The sequence below is a fragment of the Electrophorus electricus genome, chromosome 1 (assembly GCF_041902795.1).
Source record: "Electrophorus electricus isolate QZ-2024a chromosome 1, ASM4190279v1, whole genome shotgun sequence".
Taxonomy (NCBI): Eukaryota; Metazoa; Chordata; class Actinopteri; order Gymnotiformes; family Gymnotidae; genus Electrophorus; species Electrophorus electricus.
Window position 1 is genome coordinate 42,476,247 of NC_137497.1, and position 25,707 is coordinate 42,501,953.

The following is a 25,707-nucleotide window of genomic DNA, read 5'->3' on the forward strand; positions in this document are numbered from 1 at the left end:
TGGTTTGTAACCACAGGACCTGGGTGGTCATTGAGTTGACCGTCAATTCCTCCGTATACCAAAGTATTCTAGAGTCAAATGTGAGGCAGTTTATCGGCCAATCTGAAGCCTGGCTGTGACTGTCATGCAACAGGACAATGATCCCAACCACATCAGCAAATCTATAACAGAATGGCCCAGTCAAACAGATCTCAACCCAGCTGAAAGGCTGTGGACTTTAAGATAGTTGTGTGTAAATGAATGCTCACTAACCTCAATTAAGTAAAGCAAAATTCTAGAGAAGAAAGGGCTGTTCCTTCAGAACAATGTGAGAATGATTATCAAACAAAAAATGATTACTGAAGATGTTTGCACAAGATGGTTGTACAAGCTATTTATTCATGGGGTGTATTTTTATTTGTTCACACATAGTTACTCCATTTTTGCTTCATTTTTGTTAAGTAACACAGTGGAATCTGTTAAGTTGTATTTCCCTAAATAAGACATGTTAAGGACTAGATTATTATTATTATTATTATTATTATTATTATTATTATTATTATTATTATTATCATCATCATTATTATTATTATTATTGTTGTTATTATTATTATTATTATTATTATTATTATTATTATTATCATCATCATCATCATTATTATTATTATTATTATTATTATTTTTAATTATTTTTATTTTTTGGTCCTTACATGCAAAACCCTAAAATCTTGTTTTTCATGAGTGGGCCTTCAAGTTTCTTAAGAAGTAGCTGACGTTTCCTCCCTCAGCTTCACACTCTTACTGAAAACCGACAGTGCGTCCTTATTCAGCTGGAGGACACCAAGCACATCAAAACACCTGGTTTCCATTCATAACTTTCTCATTCTTATAAGACTGGCAGAGTGCTAGGAAGATCAGGATCTGGTCTGGGATGGTGTGGTGGAGAATGAAACCTGTGAATGCGTGTCCCTCGACATGAAAGAGGCAGCATGCAGGCTACAGACATTCATGGTACACAATAACCACAGAAACATTTGCATACCTACCAGTACATACGCCACATTTCCATACCAATTGGCCTATAGCACAATGTGCTCACACTGTTGATGCAATAACAGCTGAGTGCCCATGATTTGGGTTCCTGTGCTCACAATTTGTGATCCTGTGCCTGCTATACTGCTGAACATTGCAAATCCTGGATGGGCACAGCTACCAATGCTGGGGAACTTCATCACACACACACACACAATCAGCATTCATTCTGACCAGACTCACATTTTGAATCCAAACTCACTTTCTTACAGTTATTTTTGTTTAAGTACGATTTTGAAAATGGGGCTCATTTTGTCCAAATACTAACACATTTCACACAGCCACACACAAAAGCAATAGTACACCTAAGGTCATTCAAAACTAAACAATGTATAAAATCCCAATTTTGTCACCGTATGGCACACACAGGGTTCATACATTCTGAATCTGGTTGAACAAGTTACACATTGCTGTACTCAGACTAAAAGACCTTTAACATTTCTGCTTTTCAAATTATATAGTCTGGGGTTTATTTTATTCAAAGGTACTGTTAGAGTAATGCACATAAATAACCAAACACAACACACAGGACCAGCACTGCACACTGACACATTTTTATTCCTCTCCACATTTTAACATCAGTCAATATGCATTTTTAAAGGTTGTATTTTGCACTGGATTTCAGAGCAGAACATATTCTAAGCATAAATAAACACATTTGTGGAGACAAAAAAGAAAGCATGAATTAAAAAAAGAAGCTAATCACCTCTTCGCCTATCTGGATGTGTCCACATCACAGGCTATGTCCTCTCTCACAAGACAGTGAAGGAAGAATAACAATGTATCCCAATGTCAACAATGCATCTCGTCTGCTTCTCACCCAGTTCTTATGTAGCCTGTCTAGAAATGTGAGCAGGTGGGCCATGTTGTAAGGACCTAAGATGGCATGACGATGCAGGACCCCGTTTTGTGTGATCACAGCCACAATGCGATGTTACCATCATGTTAGCTCTGTAGCCAGAGATGTTTCTCCCTCTTCTTCTTACTTTTGTTAGGTTAAACCCAGCCTCATCTATAAAGATGAGTACACGCTGGACTGCATCAGCATCCGTTTGTTAACCACTTGGAAAAAGTGGACAACGTGTATTTCAGCCTACTAAAAGATTACATGTAAAAAGGTTCTGTGTTCAGTGCACAATACTGAAGTGTACATTACGGTACTTACCTCCATATAATCAGGCTGCGTGTCTATTATTTTCTGAGAATTTCTTTCAAATGGTACAGTTGCTTCACCTGCATGTGATGTTGTTTTTTTTAGATTCTCCCACGTTGATAGAGAGTCCTGATGGACTTTATTAAAAACTATGCGCTCATTGTTAGGACGCTGGTTAGAATTTCTCTGAGGCGTATTGCATTACTGGGCAAAACCATGTTTATGATAGCGCTCTCTTGATCCTCTGACAATACGGGATCTTTCCTCCTTGATGTTCTCAGCTCTCAATCCTATGTAGACCAATCAAAATACATGTAAAATGTCACAGGAGAGTGTACACTCTTAAAAACTTTTTTTCAAGGGTCCTTTAGTGAGGGTGATGACTATATATAGACCCATGGCAGCTCAAAATACCATTTGTATACTTAAATGGTTCTTGGCATGGTGAAATAGTTAAACAGACTTATAGAGAATGTAATGTATATGTTTCTATATAGCACCAAAAAGGGTTCTGCTATTGTTTGTTTCAACCATAGAATGCAGTGAATGGCTGCCAAAAAATACTGTTGTAGGAATAAATTGTAGTTATTTTACTGTAGACGGTAGAGAATAGTTATCACCTGTGCTCTAGTCGAAATGTCCGAATACTGTTGGAATAGTCTATCCGCTGAGCCTGGGCTGAGCTCTCTGTCCATGTTGCTCGAATGCCATCTCACAAGTTTGTTTTTTGTCTTTTTGGTCCATGTCCTCCTCCATGTCTATACCTCTTCCTCCATAGGCATCCCCTCTCATCCTCACGCTACCTCTTCCTCTTCCTGCAAAGCTGTCTTCCATTTTTTACTGAAGGCAGGTAAACTCATCCATTGCCTTTTCATAGTGCATACACCTGATTGGTGAGTTTACAATTAAGCGCCTAGGTGTCTGTACATCTGACGTACTTGTTTTACCAGTTGGTTCACATTTCTGGAGGTGGTGCCTTGACATGGCAAGGACGTGAGATCACGTTAGATTTCTGTGGCTAATGTAGAGAAATGTCTTTAGGTGTAGAGAAATGTCTTTAGGTTTAGAGAAATGTCTTTAGGTTTAGCTTCTTGAGTGTAAGGTTTCACTAACTGTTATTTTTTAATTTAGGTGTGTAAACAATCATAGAAAAAACTTTAATCCAAGCACACAGATACAATGTTTGAAATTCCATTAGAAGAATTATACACTTGAACCTAATAACTGTATATGCAACCAGTAGAAACATGTTCATGTTTGCGTACAATCAAACAATATCACTGGAAGTAGGGAACAATGAACAAGGGGTGCGGATTAGGGAGCACAGAATAGAGAATGGAGTAGGGAACATGAAACAGGGATTAGTGAACAGGAAGCAAGGATCAGGGAGTAGGGAACAGATAGTAAGGAACTTGGAACAGGGATTAGCCAACAGGAAACAGGGAACAGAAAGCATGGAATAGGGATTAGGGAATAGGGATCAAGTGCGCTTGCATGAACAGTACTGCTTGGTAATAGTCTTAGGGATCCTCTGTTCTATGCCTCTCTCAGCCACATCAAGCGTTCATTATATCCAACCACTATCCACTATCACTGGAGGAATGCACTCAACCCATTTCCTTCTCTCACACATATACACTCACACTAGGACACATCCACAGTTACATGCAGTTAGATATTCTGTTGTAATCATTTAAAAAATTAATTATGTGTGCTTGCATTTTTTTAAATAAGGCATGTCCTTGTGTTAAATACATTGCAAATTACAACATTTATCCCGAATCCCTATGGACCAATTAATGGTTTGGAGTACAGATTTTCCATGGATGTGTAAATATCTCTATTTCATTGGGTCATTTCCAGGATTTTCAGATTTAGTGTGTATGTGTGAATGTTATGTCTCCTGTTTGCAGTGTTGTGTGTGTGTGTGTGTGTGTGTGTGTGTGTGTGTGTGTGTGTGTGTGTGTGCGCGCACGCGCGCTCAGCATCTTGCATGCCGTTTTGTGTACAAACAGCCGGAGTGAACTGATCTGGGATTTTAACATTTTTTTATCTCTCCGTCTCTAGTAGGTCAACCCTCCTCCATTAGCATCTGCCTTCATCGGGTCTTAAAGTCACATAGGTAGGGAAGCACATACACACTCACACACGCTACTTTATATAGACATCCTTCCTGTGAGTGCTAAGATCTCTCTGACAGAACCTCATTGTCTCATGAAGGGAGGAAGTGACTGAACAGGACAGTAGGAAGTGTCAGAGTGAATCCATTAGGTGTCATTCGCCCTGGGCTGGCAATTGGGGAGCAAGCCAGCTACTATCACTCACACTGTCCTTCCTACTGAACCGCTGAAATCGGATATGCACACAGAGTTTCCCCAAGTGTGGCGAGACAAGGCAGGCTGTTCAAAATACACTCAAGCATGGCACACATTCCACCCCCCCGCCACATCAATCTTCATCCACCTTGTTTCCAGCGGAGCCCCTCAGTAAAGGCTTTCTGAAAATCCGCAAACTCTGCTCTCTTTCTCTCTTAATGCTTTCTGTCGGTCAGCGATGTGCACGCTCAGCCCCACCTGTCACTGAGGAATTATCTCCTACTCTTGGCCAGAATGTTCTTTTTTTGCTCTCCTCTTTGTTTAAAGGAATTCTTCTTGTGCATTTGTATTCCACATTTACGAGAGCTGAGCTAATGCAGATACCAATTGGAATTTCATTCACAATAACGCAAATGTGTTCCAGATGTAATGACCTTATCTGTCCCTTGTCTCCACAGTCTTAGGGCTCCTCACCTCTAGGGGAAGCTAGCATCCAAGATTAAGTCTCTGATCTTTCATCCTGCCCCATAGATGTCCCTGCTCCTGTCTCATGTCCTGCCCACCAGTCACATGCCAAGTGCAGATGAGGGACTCCAGAGGCCAGAAACGAGAGCAGCTGCTCAGCTCAGCAGTGTCAGGATCACCACAGCTTTGTGTAGTCACATCCATGCTAGTGCTTTTCCTTTCAGTCATTACTCCACAGTTCTGCCATTTGGAGGTTAAGAGGGCTTATCCTCCATCGCCTTCTGCCATCACCGAGTTGAAGCCCTCTCTACTTCCCAGTTCAAGGTTCACTGATAATAAAGTGCATGAGATGGTATGGAGGATGCCCTTGCAGCCTGGCATAAAGATTTCTCGGGTTCCTTTTTGTAGTTCCGTCAGAATTCAACATGTAAGGATCCTGATGAAGGCGCGGCGAAACTCAATGTTGAAGGTGGTGTAAATGATGGGGTTCAGGGCGCTGTTGACGTAGCCCAGCCAGGTGAAGGCGCTGTAGAGCTCAGCGGGTATGTGACATTTTCTGCAGTGAGTGTTCAAGATGTGAGTCACGAAGAAGGGTAGCCAGCAGATGAGAAAGACCCCTGGAGGACACACACACACACACACACACACACACACACACACACACACACACACACACACACACGCACATATGCACATGTGCACACACATGCACACACACACATGCTCACACACACATATGCATACGTGAACACATAGGTAGATTGGTTATGAACTCGTAATTAAAACATTAAACAAACATATAGCCTTCATTAACATGTAACATATATAAAGCCCTTAATATAAAGATTAGATGTCCAGCAACTGCTCTTTTAAGTAATGCTTGAAAAAATTGTACTCTGAGCTAGTTAGTTTTTTACAATCATTTTTACACTTGTCTCAATACCATGTCCACTTTTTCAAAACTCCTAACACATTCACCATATCAATATGTTATGCAAACTAAACTGTCTATACTTTTGCATTGCTTTGATACAAAAGGCATTCAATAACCACTTCTTCCACCACCAGCAAAAGTCTGTACAACTACATTTGCAGATATTTAAATACTCTGTTCAAAACAGTTAACTTTCAGTTCAAAACCCAACAAAATTCTGAACACTGTGGCTGGTAATGTGTTGCATTTTAACAGTCAGATGAAAATATACTCTTGAAATATGTAAGACCAATTATTCTGAATTTAGCAGAAAGTTGCATCAGTTTTTTTGTTTGCAAGCTTGTTACTCTCAGTACAAAAGTTGTCGTACTTGCATTGAAATGTGCAAGTGTACTATATAGAGAAAATATAGTTGTTGTTGTCACTGAAGAGATATTTCCACTGTTACTGTAGAACATGTACTGCTCAAACACCTGGCTGTCATTTCAGTTAAAGTCCTCCGCAGACGATTTTTGTTTGTGCCCTGTTACCATATATTGGGTGTGATATTGATTTAACTCTAAATGCAGGATGACAGGATGGATGGCCCAGGCCAACAGTGGACTTCTGAAACTGAGAGGCAGACAAATATGTGTGAATTACTGTATATAGTGAAAATATTAATTTGCTATCACAGTACTGTATTTGTTATTGATTGTATATATTTTTTCTTTTCTGAACTACAGTATATTGTACTGTGAGAACAAATTGGAAAATACAGTAAACCTCCTGAAGAAAACTGTGAATACTTTTATATTAGATGATAAATATTGTTATTCTGGGTTGTTGATACAGAAAAACATTCATTACAGTTTACTGTAAATTTATGTAACACATTCATGATATCTATTGTGAGAGGTATGCCAACAGAGCAAAAATTTCTTTAGCTGGCTTGAAATATTTGTGAATGCAAAAATCGAGGAAAGGGAAACACATGCTTATTTAGAAATGTTACAAGTTGGTTGTGTTTTAAAGTTAATTGTACAATGAGTGACCAAGCAGTGTTGGGGGAGAAAGCATTTGTTATAGTTATGGCAGCATGAGTCACCTTTGGATGAAACATGTTTTGGTGATTGAAGTGAATTGAGCACCAAAGGTTAACTGATGTGCTGAGGTGTGTGTTTCAAAAGCACACTGTGTGAAGGATTTCGAAAAAGTGCACATGGTACTGAAACAAATGTGAAAATGATTGTAAAAAACTGTAAAATATCCAGAAACTTATCTTAAGGGCTTGGTCACAAGAACAACTTGACCAATCAGCTTTGAGCTGAGGTAGCATGTTTTATTCGTTCCCCACTTAGGCAAACACCTCACATTGCCATCACCATCAACCATCAACCTCAGAGCGCTTCGACCTTCCAACAATGTGCTGTAGCAGATGGTGAGATATGATGCTAATTGTGTGAATTTGTGCTGACAGCAGCTTTGGAAGGCTGCAGGGCTCCCACTTTAGAGATTCTAGAGATGGGACTCTAGAGCTGGGACTCTAGAGCTGGGACTCCAGAATATGCTCTTCTCATCATCACATCACTTTTTTAGGTGCCAGAATGATAGTGATCAGTAGTATTGCATGTCCTCCATGAGTTGTTAGAGAAGGTACTATCTCATTAAGTCTGAATTCCACATCCCTTGCTCCTTGCTTGGACATGAATTCCACATCCCTTGGCCTTCCTCCTGTCCCTCCTCTTCCTCCCAACTGGGCTCCTGTTTTGCGAAACCTCCTAATAAATCAGTTCAGGGAAGGAACTGGGAATTGTGGCAGAGCATTACTCACCCAGTACAATAGCCAGCATTTGTGTAGCTTTCTTCTCCCTGGAGTGCATGCTCCTGTGACGTGCTGGGGTGACCCGCTGAGGCCCTCGAGGGGCTTGCTGGAGAGTGGTGTGCGTGCGTCCATTAGACAGCTCCTTCACTTCACAACTCCTCAGGGTCACCTGGCCTTCCTCCTGTCCCTCTTCTTCCTCCCGGTTGGGTTCCTGTTCGGTGCGGACAAAGGAGGCCTGGCTTATGCTACAGTAGTTCTGCATGTCCACTGGGGGCAGCAGGGAGTTCTCGGCAGGCATGGTCCGAGGGCGTTTTCGACGCAGGCAGGCAGGTAGAAGCTTGGGACGAATCACCCTCTCTGTGCTCTCCTAATCAAATATCAAAGATACAGGAGATATGAGAGAACGACTTTAACAATAACGTAATGAGTGGAGTATTCATCAAGTTATTCTCAAAGTAACACAGTTTTACATGAAACTTTCAAATGATGGAGACACGTGGGACCCAGTACTGCTTCAGTATTCCTGACAGTATTCCTACACTCTCTTTATAACAGTCTTTAATCTCATCATCTCATCGTTTTCCACCCTCAACAGCTAGACCTTTGCGGCCTCCTCCCACCAGTTTGCCACTGTATATGTGCTGGTGTTTTTGTTTTGGACAAGGTCAGGTCAGCTTTTGCAGGCAGACATGTGCCCAGACCTGACTCATCCCTTCATTATCTCCATACAAGATATTACAAGTCCTCTCTCCAAGTGCCTCTGGTCCTCACACACCCCTGATCCCAAACAGCTACATCTTGATCTTTGAAAACTTGAATAAGTGCCTTGCCCAGTGCCCTATTAAAGCAAGCCACTCTTTGAAGTAATCTGTGGAAATTTACGTGACGAGTACGAGGAGAGCAGCCAGAGGCAGTGTGGAGAGCCGAGGTGTGCCAGGGCTTCTGCAGCTTTCGCAGCTTTCCCTATGGCTGCAATTACAGCAGTACAGTGAGAGAAAACACTCACAGGTCTAGACTGCCAGGAACACTAACCTGAGCCTCTGCACTGAAGGAGTCAGTTACACACTCCAATTTGGTATAACATAAATTTGGATAAAAACTGCAATCTCACAGTTATGCACATATTTACCACATTGAGCTGGATGGGAGACAGATCGTGTCTCTCTTTATGAGTCTCCTCCTGCAAACAAGTCTCCTGCACAAAACAAATCAAAGACAAAGGGTCAGATGCAGATATTGAGAGAGAGAGGTATAGAAAAGAGAGGTATAGAAAAGAGCTATAGTGGCATGATACAAGAAACTGGGATGAGAAAGAGAGAGAGAAGAAGCGAGAGAGAGAAGAACCTAGTTTCCTGCTGTCAACAGTGTTTATCATCAAGACTGGTTGATATGAAAGGTTTCTTTCCTAAGCTTAATCCCTCACTGGCACATGGGTCACAAGCATGCACAGAATTGTGGATACTGGGTGCAGTAACCCTGTGTATTTTCATTGTACTGAAATTTACTCCCCATTCAGGTTATAGATATTTATAAAAGGTTGCAGGTCTCTACATGCTAATCTATCTCTCACAGGTGATAAGATGAATTATCCAAGTTTACACAGTTTTCTGACAAGCCAATTAAATATCTGTAAGCAAGTTCATTTGTACAGGGAAGTTTATGGCATTTATGGCACTTCTGACGTTCTGTCCAACAAGATCGACGGCAGACTGAACAGTGCGAAAACTGGCACCTTGTTCAGAAAGATGTCCAATTAATCAAAGAGATTCTGGTTATTCTGTATCATGACACTCCTTCTCCTATGGCTTTTGTATTTACTGTCCTAAAGTTCTCAGAGGTCATGTGCACCATGCTGTCAGACTATGGCAATTGCAACTGTGCCAATCAGGAGCTAAGCTCTCCTTGCTGAATATAATAGCTTTTTGAAAGAAGGAAAAACTCTCAGCACATCTTAAAAAGCTATTTCTCTGCATATCATATATTAATGCATTTAAATGAAGCCTAACCATGCAATAAAATTCTAGCACCATAATGGCTTGGCTGGGACACTTTGAAAGGCTTGACATTCAAACAAAGGCTATAATATGGAAATCCAGTCCAGTGATTGAGCAAACAACCAAGCACTATCCCACAGTCATGCTGTCCAGTAATGCCTCCTAAGAAAAGCAAATGTATCCAGTGCTTTTTCAAAGGTGAGGAATATAACACCTATATGGGGTGTGATCCAAGATCTATCTCTAACAAAGTGGTTTGAATCATTAAGTTGGATGCAGTGTTGGAACCCACACTAAACCTAATGGATGTGAGATTCTGTTATTAATATCTTGTGTTCTTTTGTATTGTAATGAAAGGATGATGTTTGCAGGACACAGTCAAACACTACAGTAACTCTAAATAGGCAAAAGGTTTATGTGCCCATCTTAGGCTTAGAAAATGTTATATATATATATATATATATACACAGCTACTGATCTCACAGAAAACAAACAAACTCACGGAAAACAATTTTCTTGATAACAGAGACACAGCTACATTCACTGTGTACATCCCAGATGTAGCCACTGAGCTAGCAGGCCGCACAGCAATTCGCCGGGATAGAAACAAAGTAAGAGCAAGGGAGAGGTGTGTGCATCTACGTACATAACAACTGCTGCACCAATACCAAAATCATAGAGAAATCAAGAGAAAAGCTCGTTCCACCATAACAACTCTTAAAGCATAATCTGAAAGTACTTCATTACAGCTCCAGGACAGGTTTGAGAGGTCAAACTGGGATATCTTTAAGGAAGAAGACTTGGAGGTGTACACATCGGTACTCTAGACAAAACTGTGTTGACAACGTCACTGTCAATACACACATCTGGGTGTATACCAATCTGAAGCCCTAGATGACAAAGGAGGTCAAAACTCTCCTCAAGGCCTGAGACACTGCCTTCAGTTCCGGTAACAGGGACCAATACAGTACTCCTAGAGCCAACTTGAAGAAGGGCATCGGGGAGGCAAAAGTAGCCCACAAGAGGAAGACTGAGGATCTATTCACCAACGACGACTCACGCTGGTGTGGCAGGACATCCAACACCGACAACTACGTGACCAGCAACCACAGGAGCACAGTTGGAAACACCTCGAGGGCAGAGGAACTTAACTCTTTCTTTGCCCACTATATGCTACCACCACCAATTAACAGCCACTTTCCCACTATACAGGAACATGAGATGAGACGTGCACTCAGAGCAGTAGTCCCAAGGAAACCTGCCGGCTCTGAGGCGTGATAGGAAGGGCGCTGAAGGAATGTGTAGACCGGCTATGAGAAATCTTCACAAAGATTTTGTGAAGTGACCTGTCCCTGTCTAAATCCATCATCCCACCCTGCCTGCCTGAAGTCTGCCACAATCATTCTACTGCCAAAAAAGATAGCTATCAGTAGCCTCAATGATTATCATACAGTACTCACTCACTCCACTCATTATGAAGTGCTTTGAGAGGCTGGTCCTACAGCACATCAAAGCCAGCCTCCCACCCACATTCGATCCACCCAGTTTGCCTAGAGAGCAAAAAGGTCACAGAGGATGCTATTGCCACCACTCTTCACACTGCACTCTCTGGCCTTGAACACCAGGGGAACTATGTGAGGATGCTCTTTATAGATTTCAGCTCTGCTTTTAACACGGTCATACCAGGCAGATTAGTCACTAAACTCACTGACCTGTGAATCTCACAACCCATCTGCCTCTGGATAAAGAACCAAATGTCCTCAGACTGTTAAAATAGGCACTCACCTCTCCTCCTCTCTGACGCTTAGCATGGGGGCACCACAGGGCTGCGTGCTGAACCCTCCTCTCTATATCCTCTACACCTATGACTGCATCCACACACATCCCATTAACAACATCATCGGGTTTGCGGATGATATGACCGTGGTAGGACTCTAAGGAGCAGATTATACTACAGTGATGAAGTCCAAGGCCTAGCAAAGTGGTGCGCTAAGAACAGCCTCATCCTCAACTCTTCAAAAACAAAAGAACTCATCATCGACTTCAGCAAACACAGTGTAGACACTGACCCACTCTACATCAATGGGGACAGTGTAGAAAGAGTCCCTGCTTTCAGGTTTCTGGGAATGCACATTGTGGAAGCTCTCTCCTGGACCACCAACACCACCGAAATAGTCAAGAAAACACAGAAAACACTCTATTTCCTGAGACTCCTCAGCAAATGCTGCTACAAGAGAAGCTGCTGGTATCCTTCTCCCGTATTGCATCTCGGTGTGGGGAGCCGATTGCTCAGCAGCAGACAGAAGAGCTATTCAGAGGGTCATTGCCACTGACCAGAAAATCATTGGCTGCTCACTGCCCTCCTTGGAGGACCATTTCATCTCTCGCTGCCTCAGCAAAGCAGCCAGCATACTCAAAGACCCAACACAACTCAGAACATCCCCTACTTGATCTGTTGGCCTCTGGGAGACGTTTCAGGTCCAACACTTCACGGGCAAGCAGATTTAAGAACAGTTCTATCCCTGAGCCATATGTGAACTGAACACTACCAAACACCAGCAGTGACTGTTTGAGTCCTGTGTCACTCACACACTGTAAGACCACTACACTGATGCCTGTTTATTTTGACCATGTGTCCATAAGAACAGCACTCTACTCATATACTATATCTAATATATATATATATTAGATATAGTATTAGATATAGTTTACTATAGTATTAGATATAGTATACTATTTATATATACATATATATATGTGTGTGTGTGTGTGTGTGTGTGTGTGTGTGTGTGTGTTTGTGTATCTGCATGTGTATGTGAATGCACACATATGTGTGTGTCTGTGTGTGTATGTGTGATTATACACATTTGCATATGTGTATGTGTCTGCATGTGTGTGTGAATGTTCTCGTGTGTGTGTGTGTGTGTGTGTGTGTGTGTGTGTGTGTGTGTGTGTGTGTGTGTGTGTGCGCGCACACTCTGTTTGCACTGCTCTTACTGTAGGTGGTGGTGCAGGCCCTGGCTGTATCTGGCCACTGGCCTGGCGGAACATTATCCTCTTCCTCCTCCGTCTGAGGAAGATGTAGATGCGGATGTAGACCAGCAGCGTCACCATGAAGGGCAGGTAGAACGACACCACTGACGAGTAGATGACAAAATCCGGGTTTGAAATGGAACACACCAACGGATCATCTGCAACACACACACCACATGACCAAAACCTTTATTCAACATGTATAACTACATTACACATACACAGAGACTCAAAGACTGTTCAACCGTAACTCATATGAGACATTATGAGAAACTGTCAGCTCATTTTTCTATGGTCTTCTAAACATCAAACCCTTATGATGTGATAAGTGGAGCATAGGTAATGAAGTTGTCTGTGCTTTAACATGTTATCGGCATCCTCACATGCACAGATCTTTGGAATTCATGACTGTATTAGCTCGTTTCTATGGTGACATAATTAAAGATTTTTGTAACTTGTCACCATCAAACCTTTAGAGTAGGTGGATCAGGAGTAATCCACTGAGAACATTAGAAAGATTCTACATTATTCCTGGAATGTTTATTTTTGTATGATACTGCCTGTTACATCTCCTTGTGAGGCGAACTCTGTTAACTGATTGCATAAATTAATTGGCTTGAGCATTTGTTTTGCACACATACAAAACTTTATCAGGCTCTGATGAAATGTCAGAAATCTTTATTTCTGATACTATTTATATCAACACTGCTGTCTGAAGATTGAAGAGGCAGACACACATACCCACCCACACAGAGATTTGGGATGTATGTATATTCATTACTTTTTAATACAGTTCCTTAGAAACCTAGCAACTATGCAAGGACAAATGAACAAACATAGCAACATCATGAACAAATATAGCAGCATCATGAACAAATATAGAAAAATTATAAACAAATATAGAAACATCATGAACAAATATAGTTACTTCTAGAAACTAATGTTACTCTATGCTTCACTAGTGAATGACTATGAGACTTTATCCCCCTAGTCATTGGGCAAGGTGATTTTAGACAGTAAGAGTCAGGACTTATATACAAATCATCAAATAGTGAAAATTATCATTCACCCATAACACACAGGCATTAGTCCATATCACAAAATATATGGTTAGGTTACATGTTTGACAACCAGTATGTGTTTCATATGGGAACAAACTATCAATGGTTGGTGAAGTGTTAATTATATAATCTTGGGTTGATTGATCACTAGATCTCAGGATTTCTTCATGAATCATTAACTGGAATAGTGTATAATACCTCTTCATTAGTTAAGAGTATTGGCGTCCTTATTGTAAAGTGATAGATCATGCCACAGAGTCATATGTAATGGATGGAGCGTCATTGAGAAACAAACAGTAACTTCTGATACCTTAGCACATTGTCATGAGTCATTAACATGAACAGTATGTAGTATTTCATTATTTGTCCCCTTCCAGGTTGCCACTATATACAATCATTCTGTATAATCGTTCAATATAACTATTAGAGGAACAAATTATTCCTTCTCATGATTGTTCACTGACTGTTCAATGAAGCATAATGCAATATTACTATATTTATTTATGATGTTTCTATATTCATTCATGATGCTGCTATTTGTTCATGATTTGTCCTTGCATAGTTACTAGGTTTCTTAGTAACCAGGTTCCAGGTTCCTTAGTAACCAGAGCAGTGTGTGGAAGTTTCAAGCGGTGTATGGCAGTTTCAAGCTAACATTGTCTGGCAGCATCAGAATTTAAAATAATTATGAATCTTAGCAAAATAACCAAATCGAATTAACTCAAATTCTGGGGAGATCTCATGATACACAGAACTGTTTCCTAAAGAATCAGAATTGAATCGAATAACTGCGAGATCAGAGATTTATACCACTCCTAACCACCATTATGAGAAGTAGTAACAGATGCCATGAGTGTTTACCTGTGGTATTGAAACCAAACAATAGGGGGCAGGAGACCGCAAAGGCCAGGATCCATACAGTGGCAATCATAACCGACACTCTTTTACGAGAGCTCTGAGTGGTGTTGTACAATACAGGCATCACCACGGCTGTGTACCTATAAGGAAGAGACATGTCATCTACTTGGAAAGGTAAGAGTAGTTAAACTTTTTCACTTTATTTTTTGTCAAGTGACTCAAACACAAACGTTAACAAACAATGAAAAGCTTATTCACAGGCCTCTCTCTGTACATAAAGCACTACACATAAATATACAATTAAGCATAAACCTATAAACATAATACCCATATATAAAACAGCAACCTGTTCTTGAAAAATGTATATTAGAACTTGTTGGCCCTCCTGTGGCCTTTAGAACCTCAGCAATTAATTGTGGCATAGATTTAATTATGTGTTGCAATCAGTCTGCAGGAATCTTGGCCCATGTAGACATGATAGCTTCTCGCAGTTATTAGATGGAGGTACTGACATGCTCTGAAACCATTCTAGCTTGGCCCAGAGATGCAGGATTAAGATCTGGGCACAGTGAAAGGTAAGTAAGTATAAAATAACTCACTGTCATGTTGCTGGAACCAACCCACAATGATACAACTCTTGTGGCATGGTGCATTATCCTACTGAAAGAGTCCTTCTGTCATAGGATAAACAGCTGTCATGAAGGGATGAACTTGGACTGCCACAATGCTTGGGTAAGCCCTATTGTCCAAACGTCCAGCCACAGGTGTCAGAGGATCCAGAGCATGCCAAGAAAGCATTCCCCACATCATTACTCCACTTACTGAAATGTTGACACCTGACAGAAATGGCTCATTGATTCATGTTGCTTGGGCCAGATTCTGACCCTCCCACCAACATGGTGCAACAGCAATATGGAGATTCATCTGACCAGGTGATGTTTTTCCACTGCTCAGTGATCCAGTTTTTGCACTCTTTTGCTCACTGAAGTCTGTCTTTTCTGTTTCCCATAGATAGCAATAGCACTCAAACTGGTCATCTGCAGATGTAGCCCATCTGTGCTAAGGAACAAGAAGTTGTTGTTTGGACATATTAGTTGGAGCACCAGTACAGTCTCAACACCGTTGCATGAGAAAACTCCTCCAGATAGGCAGTTTTTTACATACTGGCTCCAGCCAGCACTGATGATAATGCCTCAGATGAAATCACTCAATTTTCCCATTCTAATGTGCATTCACACAAACTGAACCATGGAAAACTTGCTCACCTGGTTTTATACTGCATTACATGGTCATGTGTCTAATTTCCATCTAGGGAAGCACCAATTGTGAAAGGGCAGGTATAGCTAATAACGTGGCCATTCAGTGTATAAATTCCTGTCTTGCCCTTCCAGTGGGTGGTCATATCTTAAGTGACATTGACTGCGGCATGGTTGTTGATGCTAGATGGGCTGGTCTCATATATGTAACCATTCATTTCAACCAAGGTATGCAGAAGAGCGTCTCTGAGTGCACAATATGTCAAACCTTGAAGCAGATGAACTACAGCAGCAGAGGACCACATTGGGTGAGACTCCTGTCAGCTACAATTCGCATGGGCTCACCAATACTGGGCAATAAAATATTGAAAAATGTTGTCTGGCCTGAGGAGTCTCAATTTCTGCTGTAACATTTGGATGGTAGAGTCAGAATTTGCTGTAAAGAACATGAAAGCATGGATCCATCCTTCCTCATATTAAAAGTTCAGGCTGGTGGTGGTAGTGAACGGTATGTATTTTCTGCCACACTTTAGTCCCCTTTATACCGGTTGAGCATCGTTTAAATATTAAATTGGATTATATTATCAGATGAACCATTAGCATATATTTTATTGTTTATCACTCTAATAACCTGAGGGTAAAAATCCTGTGGTTCTGATATAGACAGCGATGGAAGAAGTAAAAACAATTTAAAGATGCGAGATTTCCCAGTGATCTTTATAAAGACAGTCTTAAAATGGCAGATTTCAGGCAGTCAACATTACAGCAATCCTCACTACCCTATGTAGGCTTTCTTTCTGAGCTGGAAGTGGGACCGCACCGTACTGTAATGCAGCACCATCGTCGTTTCATTTCAACTCCTTGAGGAGTATAGGGCTTCCATCATCACCCTCCACTTCTCTCAGGCTCAATCCATTTTGTTCCTTCCCAGGTCAAATTCGATGATGTCATCTCCTTAGAAAAGGTATGCATCCAGCTTGTTTTGGATGGCCCTTCTTTTGTTTCCCTGGAGAGCTCCAGTCCAGGGCCTGGTTGATGACAATGGATGGTTCCCTCCACAAGCTATGACTGACCAATTGTCATTTCCTCCTACATGTCTGTATGGCAATTGGTTGTTGGTCAGCTATCATCCATGGTGTCTCATTCAGTGCCTTATTAAACCATCTCAGGTGGAGAATTTTTCTCAAGTATTAGTTAGTACTGCTTTACTGCACATATACGATTTTACCAGCCACGCTACCTGTTTTATAACCACTGAAGTGAAAGATACTGGATTACAGTCGCAGGTATGCACAGGTGGCCATGGAAAGTAAAATATTAAAAATGTCTGTAAAATCCATAGCCTGCATAATACAGTTTAAGGACTTGGGACTGGACACCATTCCAAATACCCAAACGAACTCAGTGCTAATGGCCACTGCAGTTCACTTTACTTGTATTCAATTACCTCTTATGCTCCAGGCATATTTAGTCATTAACATGTATTATTCATTAACTATATAAAACTAATAAGGAAGGCATGAAGTTTCAAGATTGACAACCAAAATGATGCCCCACGGTGGCTCTCTCAAGTGTAAATATGATACAATAATAGCAAAGTCTCCCCAGTCATTCAGAGTGAAAATGCAGCACCAAGGTTCGGGGCCCAGCTGTGCTATGTATCACCCCTTGCTATGGGGCAGATGAGGTGAGAGGCAAAAGAGGCTGTCTCATTGTGTAATGCAGCAGAAAGCCTCATATACACAAGAAGGAGCCTTATACTGCATTTTGCCATTCATAACTGGGGAGCTAATACGTTAAATTGACTGAATTATCTGAGATTAAGTTGGGGGAAAAATGACAGAAATGTGAGAACATGATTTGTGTACTCCATTAGGGCATTTGAAAGTTACAGTTTTCAGCTCGCCTGCCACGTAAGCTCACTTTTCTTGTTTGTAGACAAAATTGGATACTTTGGGACCTATTAACTATTTGAATTATTCATGTAGATTAATACATTTTATCATATTGCCAATGAGCCCCACTCCTATCTATCTGACAGGTGAGAGCAATCCTATTTACACTTGGTCATGCATCTAGAGCATGGTTGGGTAATAGTGGAATATTTACCCAACAGTTTTTTGCTTCACAGTTACAGAAGAAGGCACTAATTAGATTACAGTTAAAGAAAAAAAAACAGTAATCAAATTACTAGTACATTTTAAAGGAATTATCCCCATAAAAATACAGGATCAAAGTTTAAATATGATCAGAGTGTCACGGAACGCTCGCCTCCCGCAAGTCACGTGGTTTGGCCAGCCACGCGTAGTGGGAGGATCTGTTTGTGGCCACACCTGCACACACCTGCACCTTGTTTGTTTATATGTATTTAAACCCGTGTCGAAGTGTGCAGAGTGTTGGTCATTGTGGATGTGACGTGTTAATGGTCTTTTCGTCATTAAACGTATTCGTGTTTATCGTGTGTAATACGTGTGAGTGCCGATGCTGTTATATATAAATAAATGTTTGTCCACGTCGCTGGAGTCTGTGTGTCCTGCCCCTCACCCTTCGGCACTCGGGCCACCACACGTTACACAGAGTTACATCTGAATAAGCGCATGGTTTTTTTTTTTACATTTATATACAGTCCACAGGGAATAAAACAATACTTGAAATCCTTGGGAAACTATATTTTAAGAATAATTTTATTATTCTGTATTTTAGGTAACTTAGTAATAAAGAAAAAATGTAATTTATATTTGCTTTTATTAAACTTTACCAATTTGAGGACTTTCTTCAAGGCCATATGTTGTAATAAAATTGATATTTTTTATTAGAAATTAATTAATCACTCAACTGTGAATGATTTACTACAGTAGTGTCTTGGGTTATGCACTGCTGAATGCAGAACAGACCACACTGCATGCTTGGAACCTTCACAAGTCCCATTAACATAACAATTCCTCAAGCCACAGAAAGGAAATTCCAATTAGCAAAGAGGGATGAGTTTTGGCCAGACTAATAGAAACTGATCTCTTTCTCAAGCCATTTACTTCTGCTTCCCATCTCTATCCACAGACATACAGAAAGTGAAAAAGAAGAGGCAATTAATTCAACATTAATATTCATTTCCTTTAGAGGGAGACTGACCTCTGTTGCAAACACATATTCTTAAACCTTATAAATGTCTATTTCTTTCTATCACAATCCCACCATAGAACTCGTGGTGTGGTTGGCATCCAACCCCCCCAACACAGACACCTGCCCATCCCCTTTCCCACCTCTTCACAGCCACACAAATGATCTCAATCACCAGACTATTAATCAATAACCACACACCTGTCCTTCGTTCAACTTAATCGCTGTCTCTGTCTGAACCCGCATGACACCCTGCAATGCTTCACGTTTCACCTCACACCCAAAAGATGTGAAGTTTTATTCAGCCTGCTTCTTTGACAATCCTAACTTTGCCATTTGCAAATAACTGAGTTATTTGCACTCGTGCTTCCCTCTCTCCTTGATCATTTCACAAAAAACAAACTAAAATAGACTCTCAAACCAGCCACATGTGTGTGAGGGTGTTAACAATGCACCTGACCCCTCAGCAGGAACTGAATACATTATTACCACTGTAGCCCCATTATTACAGGTGTGTGTTGCATCCAGGAAGCGCAAACACACAGTCACAGATGCACACTTCCTCTGCAATGTTGTTCATTAGAAGAGAAGCGAGTGCCTTTTGGCTGAAAGTGAATGTGCTGAATGTTCATTAATAATAAATAGAACAAGAACTGCGTGTCTGGTAAGATAAATGATGTAAACTAGGGTTAGGGTTAACCTTAACCCTAACAAGGGGATGCATACCCTGGCGTGGGGAGGAACCCCAAGCTAAGGTTTCATCAGCATCATTTCATATGTAGAGAGGCAACTTGTAATTGTCTCTTTCGCCAGCATCCTGCTTTCTCGGCCAAGACAGTATAACCGACCCAACTAAAGATGCAGTTCCATCCAGACTGTCCCTGCCTCTCAAAGTTGGAGAGTCTACAGAGGAGTGGCTGCTTGACTAATTGGTTGGATTTTGACTATGGACCAGGTTAGAGTAGCTAGCATAGGTGTGGTACACCTCCCTCAGGAGGCATGGGTTGCGCCAGAACTCACCAGGGATGTCAGTAACAAAATGCCCCTAAAGCTAGCCAGGAGACCTGCTCCAGTTCTCCACACCAATAGCATGGAAGGGGAGCCAGTGCAATCCAGATCCGGAGCCTGAGTCTACTGCAGCCCCTGCCCAGAGGACTGAGAAGGTGTTGGTTCTTGAAGTGAGAGCTGACCTGTTCATGCCCCTAACCTCTGTGTAGGCAGGACAGTGGGCCTGGGAGGGTGCCCAGGAGCATATCTAACCTGCTGTGCTTCTTTAGTTCCACGCTCCAGATGCCCTGCTCGCAGGAGGCATCAGCTTGGCTGAACCCCACTCCCAGGACTGTGCTGCCATTGCACATAACCCCTGCCATGGGCCTACTGTGTGTCTCTCCATGCACATGCATTAAGGGGATTGGGTACTGTAACGGTATCCCTCCCCAGCATCTTCCCCCATGTGGTGGCATTCGCCATATGTTTCGGTATTGTTCTGCTTTGTTTGGCTGTCCATTTTTTTGTTTTGGCTTCCATCCTGCACACTCACCCATTACACAATATTTTGATTAAATACTAATGAATATGCTCAATGAATTCAGCAAGGCAAAACGGAAATGCATGGAATTCAGATGTAACCAACACACTCAAGAAGTGTCACTAGAAATTCATGCTACTTCAAACTCTAAACATGAATCCCAGTCAGTAGAATATTGGCTCGATTGGGTAAAATTTTGAAAAACATTTTCAGCATTACCTGTCGATGCTGATGGCACACAGATTGAGGATGCTCGCAGTACACATCATCACATCTAGAGTCACAAAGATGTTGCAGTACAGACGGCTGAAGAGCCAGGCGCCCCCAACCACCTGCGCAGAGGAGATGAGATAGCATTAAACATGCTTTCAAACCTCGTATCTGTAAATGCTATATTTCTATTTACCCCAATCCTTCCACATAATTGTCAAGGGAAGTGGGACAAAGTGAGTACTGTTCTGTCCATTTAGACTCTTCCTATGTCCAGCAATCCTTTGTGAGTGAGAAGCACTGTAAGTAAATCTTTATTTGTATATCACTTTTCTAGAACAAGTCTCAAAGTGCTTTACAAGTGCTATAAAATGCAACACAATAAAATATAATACAATCCAATATTCAAAAAGTGAGACACACAAGAAATGCTAAAATACATACTCACATAAAATACACACTGACATAGTTCAAGAGCTACTAAAAGCAGGAGAACAGAAATAAATCTTTAAATTAAAAGAAAAAAAACATAGCCTGATTATTCCACAGTTTCGAAGTGTAAGATGTAAAGGCCGATCCCTCTTTAATTTTACTTTTGCTCTGGGGACAGCTAATAACCCCTGATCTGGGGACAGCTGATAGCCCCCAGTCTGAGGACAGCTAATATCCCCTGATCTGGGGACAGCTAATAGCCCCTGATCTGAAGAGGACATGAGAGCTCAGTAATGTATGCTAAGTCTGGTAAGTAAGCAAATTTTTAAAATCGATTCTGTAGCTTACAATTAACCAGTGGAGAACAGCCAGCACTGGTGTAAAGTGCTCCCTGTGCTTTGTAGAGAGGACAGGCTACAGCATTTTGAACAAGCTGCAGCCAAGCCACCTCACTCTGACTCAAACAAATGAACAAGGTATTGCAGTAGTCCACATGGGTGGATACAAAAGCATGAATCATTTTTTCAATGTTTGGAAATGGCAGGAAATTTCTAACTTTCCTAATGTTTCTAAAAAACTTAGAAACTGAAGAATCCTCTTGATGTCTATAGTAGAAATGAGATGAGGGTCAAAGGTCACTCTCATGGTTGGTCCCTCCTAGCATACCTGTCTCCATGGTTTCCCTCTCTCTTGTTTAGCTTTACTTCCTTGTTGTGGTTCTGTTCCTTAGTTTAGTTTTGTTTGCCCCTTATGGGTTGCATCTGTGTCTTATTAAACCTTATTAGTACATGTTTTTAAACCCTGTCTTGTTGCCTGTGTGTTTGCTGATCATTGTGTTAAATCCAAGCTGCCATTTGTGATTCCTAGCCTCTGTGTGTTATTCCTAGCTGTTCGTAATTCAAGCCTCCTGTTTTCTCTGCCTGTTTGTAGTTGCTATTGTTTAGTGTTAGTTCTTATCGTTGTGTGTGTTATTGTTATAAACAGCTTCCCTTTTTTGTCTTCGTGTGCTTCTGTTTGTTTGTGTGCTATGTATTCCCAGACTCTCCATGTTGGCTCACTGACCCTGGACCGTTCTAACAACTCTGATTGTGGATTTGCCCTTAATAAATCTCACCCTCCTCTGTGTATGCGTCCACCTCGTGATCGCTCCTCATTACAGTCACACCCAGATTTCTCACAAAGGGCTTAGCCTTTAATCCATCAAGAGCTAACTGCCCCTTTCTGGATATGTCCTCTGGACCCATGATTAGGACTTCTGTTTTGTCTTTGTTGAATTTGAGAATGTTTTGAGCATTGGTAAGATTGTACAATCTGCCAATGTCCTTTCGATTCACAGAAAGAGATATATGTGTGCCCTAAAACTAAAAATGAAATGAACCATTAAAACTTTGAATAAAATTGCCTAAAGGGAGCATATAAATAGAGAATAAAAATGGACCCAAGATATAGCCTTCAGGCTCCCCACTGCTCAGAGACAGTCTTCATCTCGGAGTCTTCAGTATTCCTATCATCAACAGACACTACAATTGTCCTGCTTGTTAAATAGGAATAAAACCACTTTAATGCTGTCTCAGTAATTCCCACCCACTGTTTTAACCTTTCTATTAAAAGACTATGCTCAATCATATCAAAGGCTGAACTAATGTCTTAAAGAATTAAGACTGAAACTTCACCAGTGTTAGGGTGCATTAAAATGTCATTTAAAACTCTTAGGAGAGCTGTCTCTGTGCTTTGCTTTGGGCAAAACCCAGACTGGAATTTTTCCAGAGTGCTATTCTCATCAAAAAGCTGCATGCATTGAACTGCGAGAGCCTTTTGCAAAATATTTTAGATTAAAAGGTCATTTAGAAATAGACATAAAATAACTCAAATTGACAACTCGAGGTTAGTTCTCTTTAAAATCAGCTCTACATATGCCTGTTTAAGAAAGGCAGGAACATATCCTGAACTGTGCAAACAGGTGGACATACTCTGGCTGTCTGGCCAAAGTGGACAGTGTCATGTGTTGAGGAGCCTAACAGGCTTCTGGATTCTTCTGTGAATTTACTGATCAGTTCAGTGGTTGTGGTACTTAACTAGTATTCAGTAGGTTGCTGGTTCAAGCCCCACCACTGCCAAGTTGCCACTGTTGGGCCACTGAGCAAGACCCTTAACCCTTGATTGTGCAAGCTGTACTCAGTCATAAGTGTAAGTTGCTTTGGATAAAGGTGTCACCTAAATGCCATGTAAATGTTCACTTCGACAGTGACATAGCTGTTGCATCCTTAAGTGATACTCTCTTAATGAGCTAAAATTTCATTCTTATTCATAGAGTTCTATTTCTGGGTTTGACTTAACCCCCAGTGTCTGATGAGTAGATGAGTGGGAGGGAAGTCTGATCCTTCTGAGATACTAAATGAACAGTGGTGTAAAACATGGCTATTCTTTGAATTTCTATTTCATGATCTAACTCAGTAGTTTATAAAGGGGGCAGAAGGGAGAATTCATTCAACCCCTGCACCATCTAGATCATAAGATTGTGAATGAAGTTGCGTGTAATAATAATACCAATGAAAAAATTCATTGTTAAAATGAAACAGTGATTTTGGGAGAGAAATAATCTCACAGAAGCTCCCCCCACTGTGCTGTATGGCTTGTATGTACTCACCTCCAAGTAAACAGCCCAAGGCATGACAAGAGACGCCACAAGCAGATCAGACACTGCCAGACTCACGACAAGGTAATTAGTGGTGGTCTGGAGAGACCTCTCTCGGACCACTGCCAGGCACACAAGAACATTGCCGAATACAATGGCCAGGATGAGCAGAGAATAAAGCATGGCATAATAGTTCAGCAGGCCCTTGTGGAGGTCTGAAGCCAGGCTGGAATTTATCCCTGTGTTGAAAGATCCCTCAGAATCGTTCCACAGCCATTCACCGCTGTGAAACATTGCCATGTGTGGGCGGGACCTGAGAAGAATGGACACAATAGTTTGACGAGCTGAAAAAAACTGCCAATCATTAGTAAGGTCTACAGCTTCCAGTGTATGATATCAAACCCTGTATATATTAATAAGCGTAAATGTGAAGACTTACTTTATACTGACCTTACTATAGCGAGGTCATGGACAGGTTTTGCATAGCACCATGATCTAACAAGCATATTGAGGCTAGGTAAACCAAGCCTTACACACTTTCAGTGAATGTATGAGAGAGAGAGAGAGAGAGAGAGAGAGAGAGAGAGAGAGAGAGAGAGAGAGAGAGAGAAAGAGAGAGAATGCTTTGCTCCGCTGCAAACTTAGCATTTTATCTCCTGAAAGCAGAGCGCATCTTTGTTTCCTAACGCGCCACACTACCTATAAAAAATGCGCACGGCTGATCACCAAATGAATCTACAAATTGTAACTTTAAACCAGGACATCCATATACACAGTATGTCTATTTACTTTAAATATATGCTACATTTATGTAAGTTATTTTTCCCTGGAGGAATAGTATTATTTTATTTCGGATCTGGCATTTGCAGTAGACGAGAGGCAATAGAGAGGAATAGACAATTTTGTTCTCATTTATACTTTGAAACCCGATTAATCTGACACACCTTTGGGTAAATAGCTATGAAAAAATACTCAAAATCAGTGACGTCAAAAATAAATTTCTTAATTTAATGACCTACAGGTGCAACGAAGTAGGCATATGAGCACTGCGCATGAAGTAAATTCTATAAAAGTTATAGTAGTGTAAGCAGACACGAGGACAAATGTACGGAAAACAAACATTAAATAGTGTTAGTGCTGAAGTTCCCAAATTCATCTTAAAACTATCGCATGACTCCATGCCAAAGATGAATATTGTTCTGCATTAACAATGCAAATATATAGCTTAATACTGTCCAAAATAGAGCACCTCATAGATTTTAATGTGGATTGTATAGAATGCGTACCTGTTTCTTCAGCGAAGAGCCGAAACGCATCGGAATGCACTTGCTCTGAACGCTTGGAGGATGGAGTTAAGTGAAGAGCCCTTCTTTGCGCGACCGGCCACAAACGGCTACCATTCTGCCTTCGTATCGAGAGTGTGCGTCTCTTCTGAAACTCATTAATGCACTGTAGCACAAATACAAACGCACATCAGGTCTGTGCATCGAATTACCCGCTAAAACCAGCATTCCTATGAGTTTACAAGATATTGCGCTGTGCCGATAATGAACGCGAGAAGGCATTCATGCTTTCCAGAAAGCGTTTTCTGTTGGCATAAATCCTTCCAGTTTTCAGTCACTGATTTTACACCCCAAATACTGAAGCTCGCAACATAATACTAAATGAATAAATATATATTTTTATTGGGTTAAGATCATTTTTATCCAGTATGAAATAACCTGGATGAAAGGAGAAATGTTCTCTTTTTTTGGATGAAAGGAGAAATTTTCTTGGCGCTTCTCTTCATGGGTATAAACGTGCAGTTTGAAAATAGAATCCTTCCGAGAGTCAGCAGCTCT

General features: G+C 41.1%; 1 protein-coding gene and 1 long non-coding RNA gene across 2 annotated transcripts; both read right to left on the reverse strand.

Annotated features, from left to right (window-relative positions):
- Nucleotides 1-1,621: 1,621 nt before the first annotated feature.
- LOC145648915 (uncharacterized) lies at nucleotides 1,622-4,084 on the reverse strand. The gene is made up of 3 exons (XR_014116520.1): nucleotides 2,845-4,084; nucleotides 2,237-2,514; nucleotides 1,622-2,133 (listed from the first exon to the last, which is right to left on the reverse strand). It is a non-coding gene; the product is annotated as an uncharacterized LOC145648915 (long non-coding RNA).
- Nucleotides 4,085-5,174: 1,090 nt separating this feature from the next.
- Nucleotides 5,175-24,166, reverse strand: drd3 (dopamine receptor D3). The gene is made up of 7 exons (XM_081695539.1): nucleotides 23,879-24,166; nucleotides 20,809-20,921; nucleotides 14,692-14,828; nucleotides 12,734-12,927; nucleotides 8,872-8,937; nucleotides 7,752-8,109; nucleotides 5,175-5,621 (listed from the first exon to the last, which is right to left on the reverse strand). The coding sequence occupies exons 1-7, from the start codon at nucleotides 24,164-24,166 to the stop codon at nucleotides 5,425-5,427; spliced, it is 1,353 nt and encodes a 450-aa protein (XP_081551665.1). The 3' UTR covers nucleotides 5,175-5,424.
- Between the last annotated feature and the right edge of the window lie 1,541 nt (nucleotides 24,167-25,707).

Coding starts and splice junctions, on each gene's coding strand:
- drd3 (XM_081695539.1), bottom strand. CDS start 24,166: ATGGCAATGTTTCACAGCGGTGAATGGCTGTGGAACGATTCTGAGGGA. Junction 8,938..12,733: donor GGCCTGCACCACCACCTACA/GTAAGAGCAGTG, acceptor TGTTTTGTGCAG/GAGACTTGTTTGCAGGAGGA. Junction 5,622..7,751: donor AATGCTGGCTATTGTACTGG/GTGAGTAATGCT, acceptor TGTGTCCTCCAG/GGGTCTTTCTCATCTGCTGG.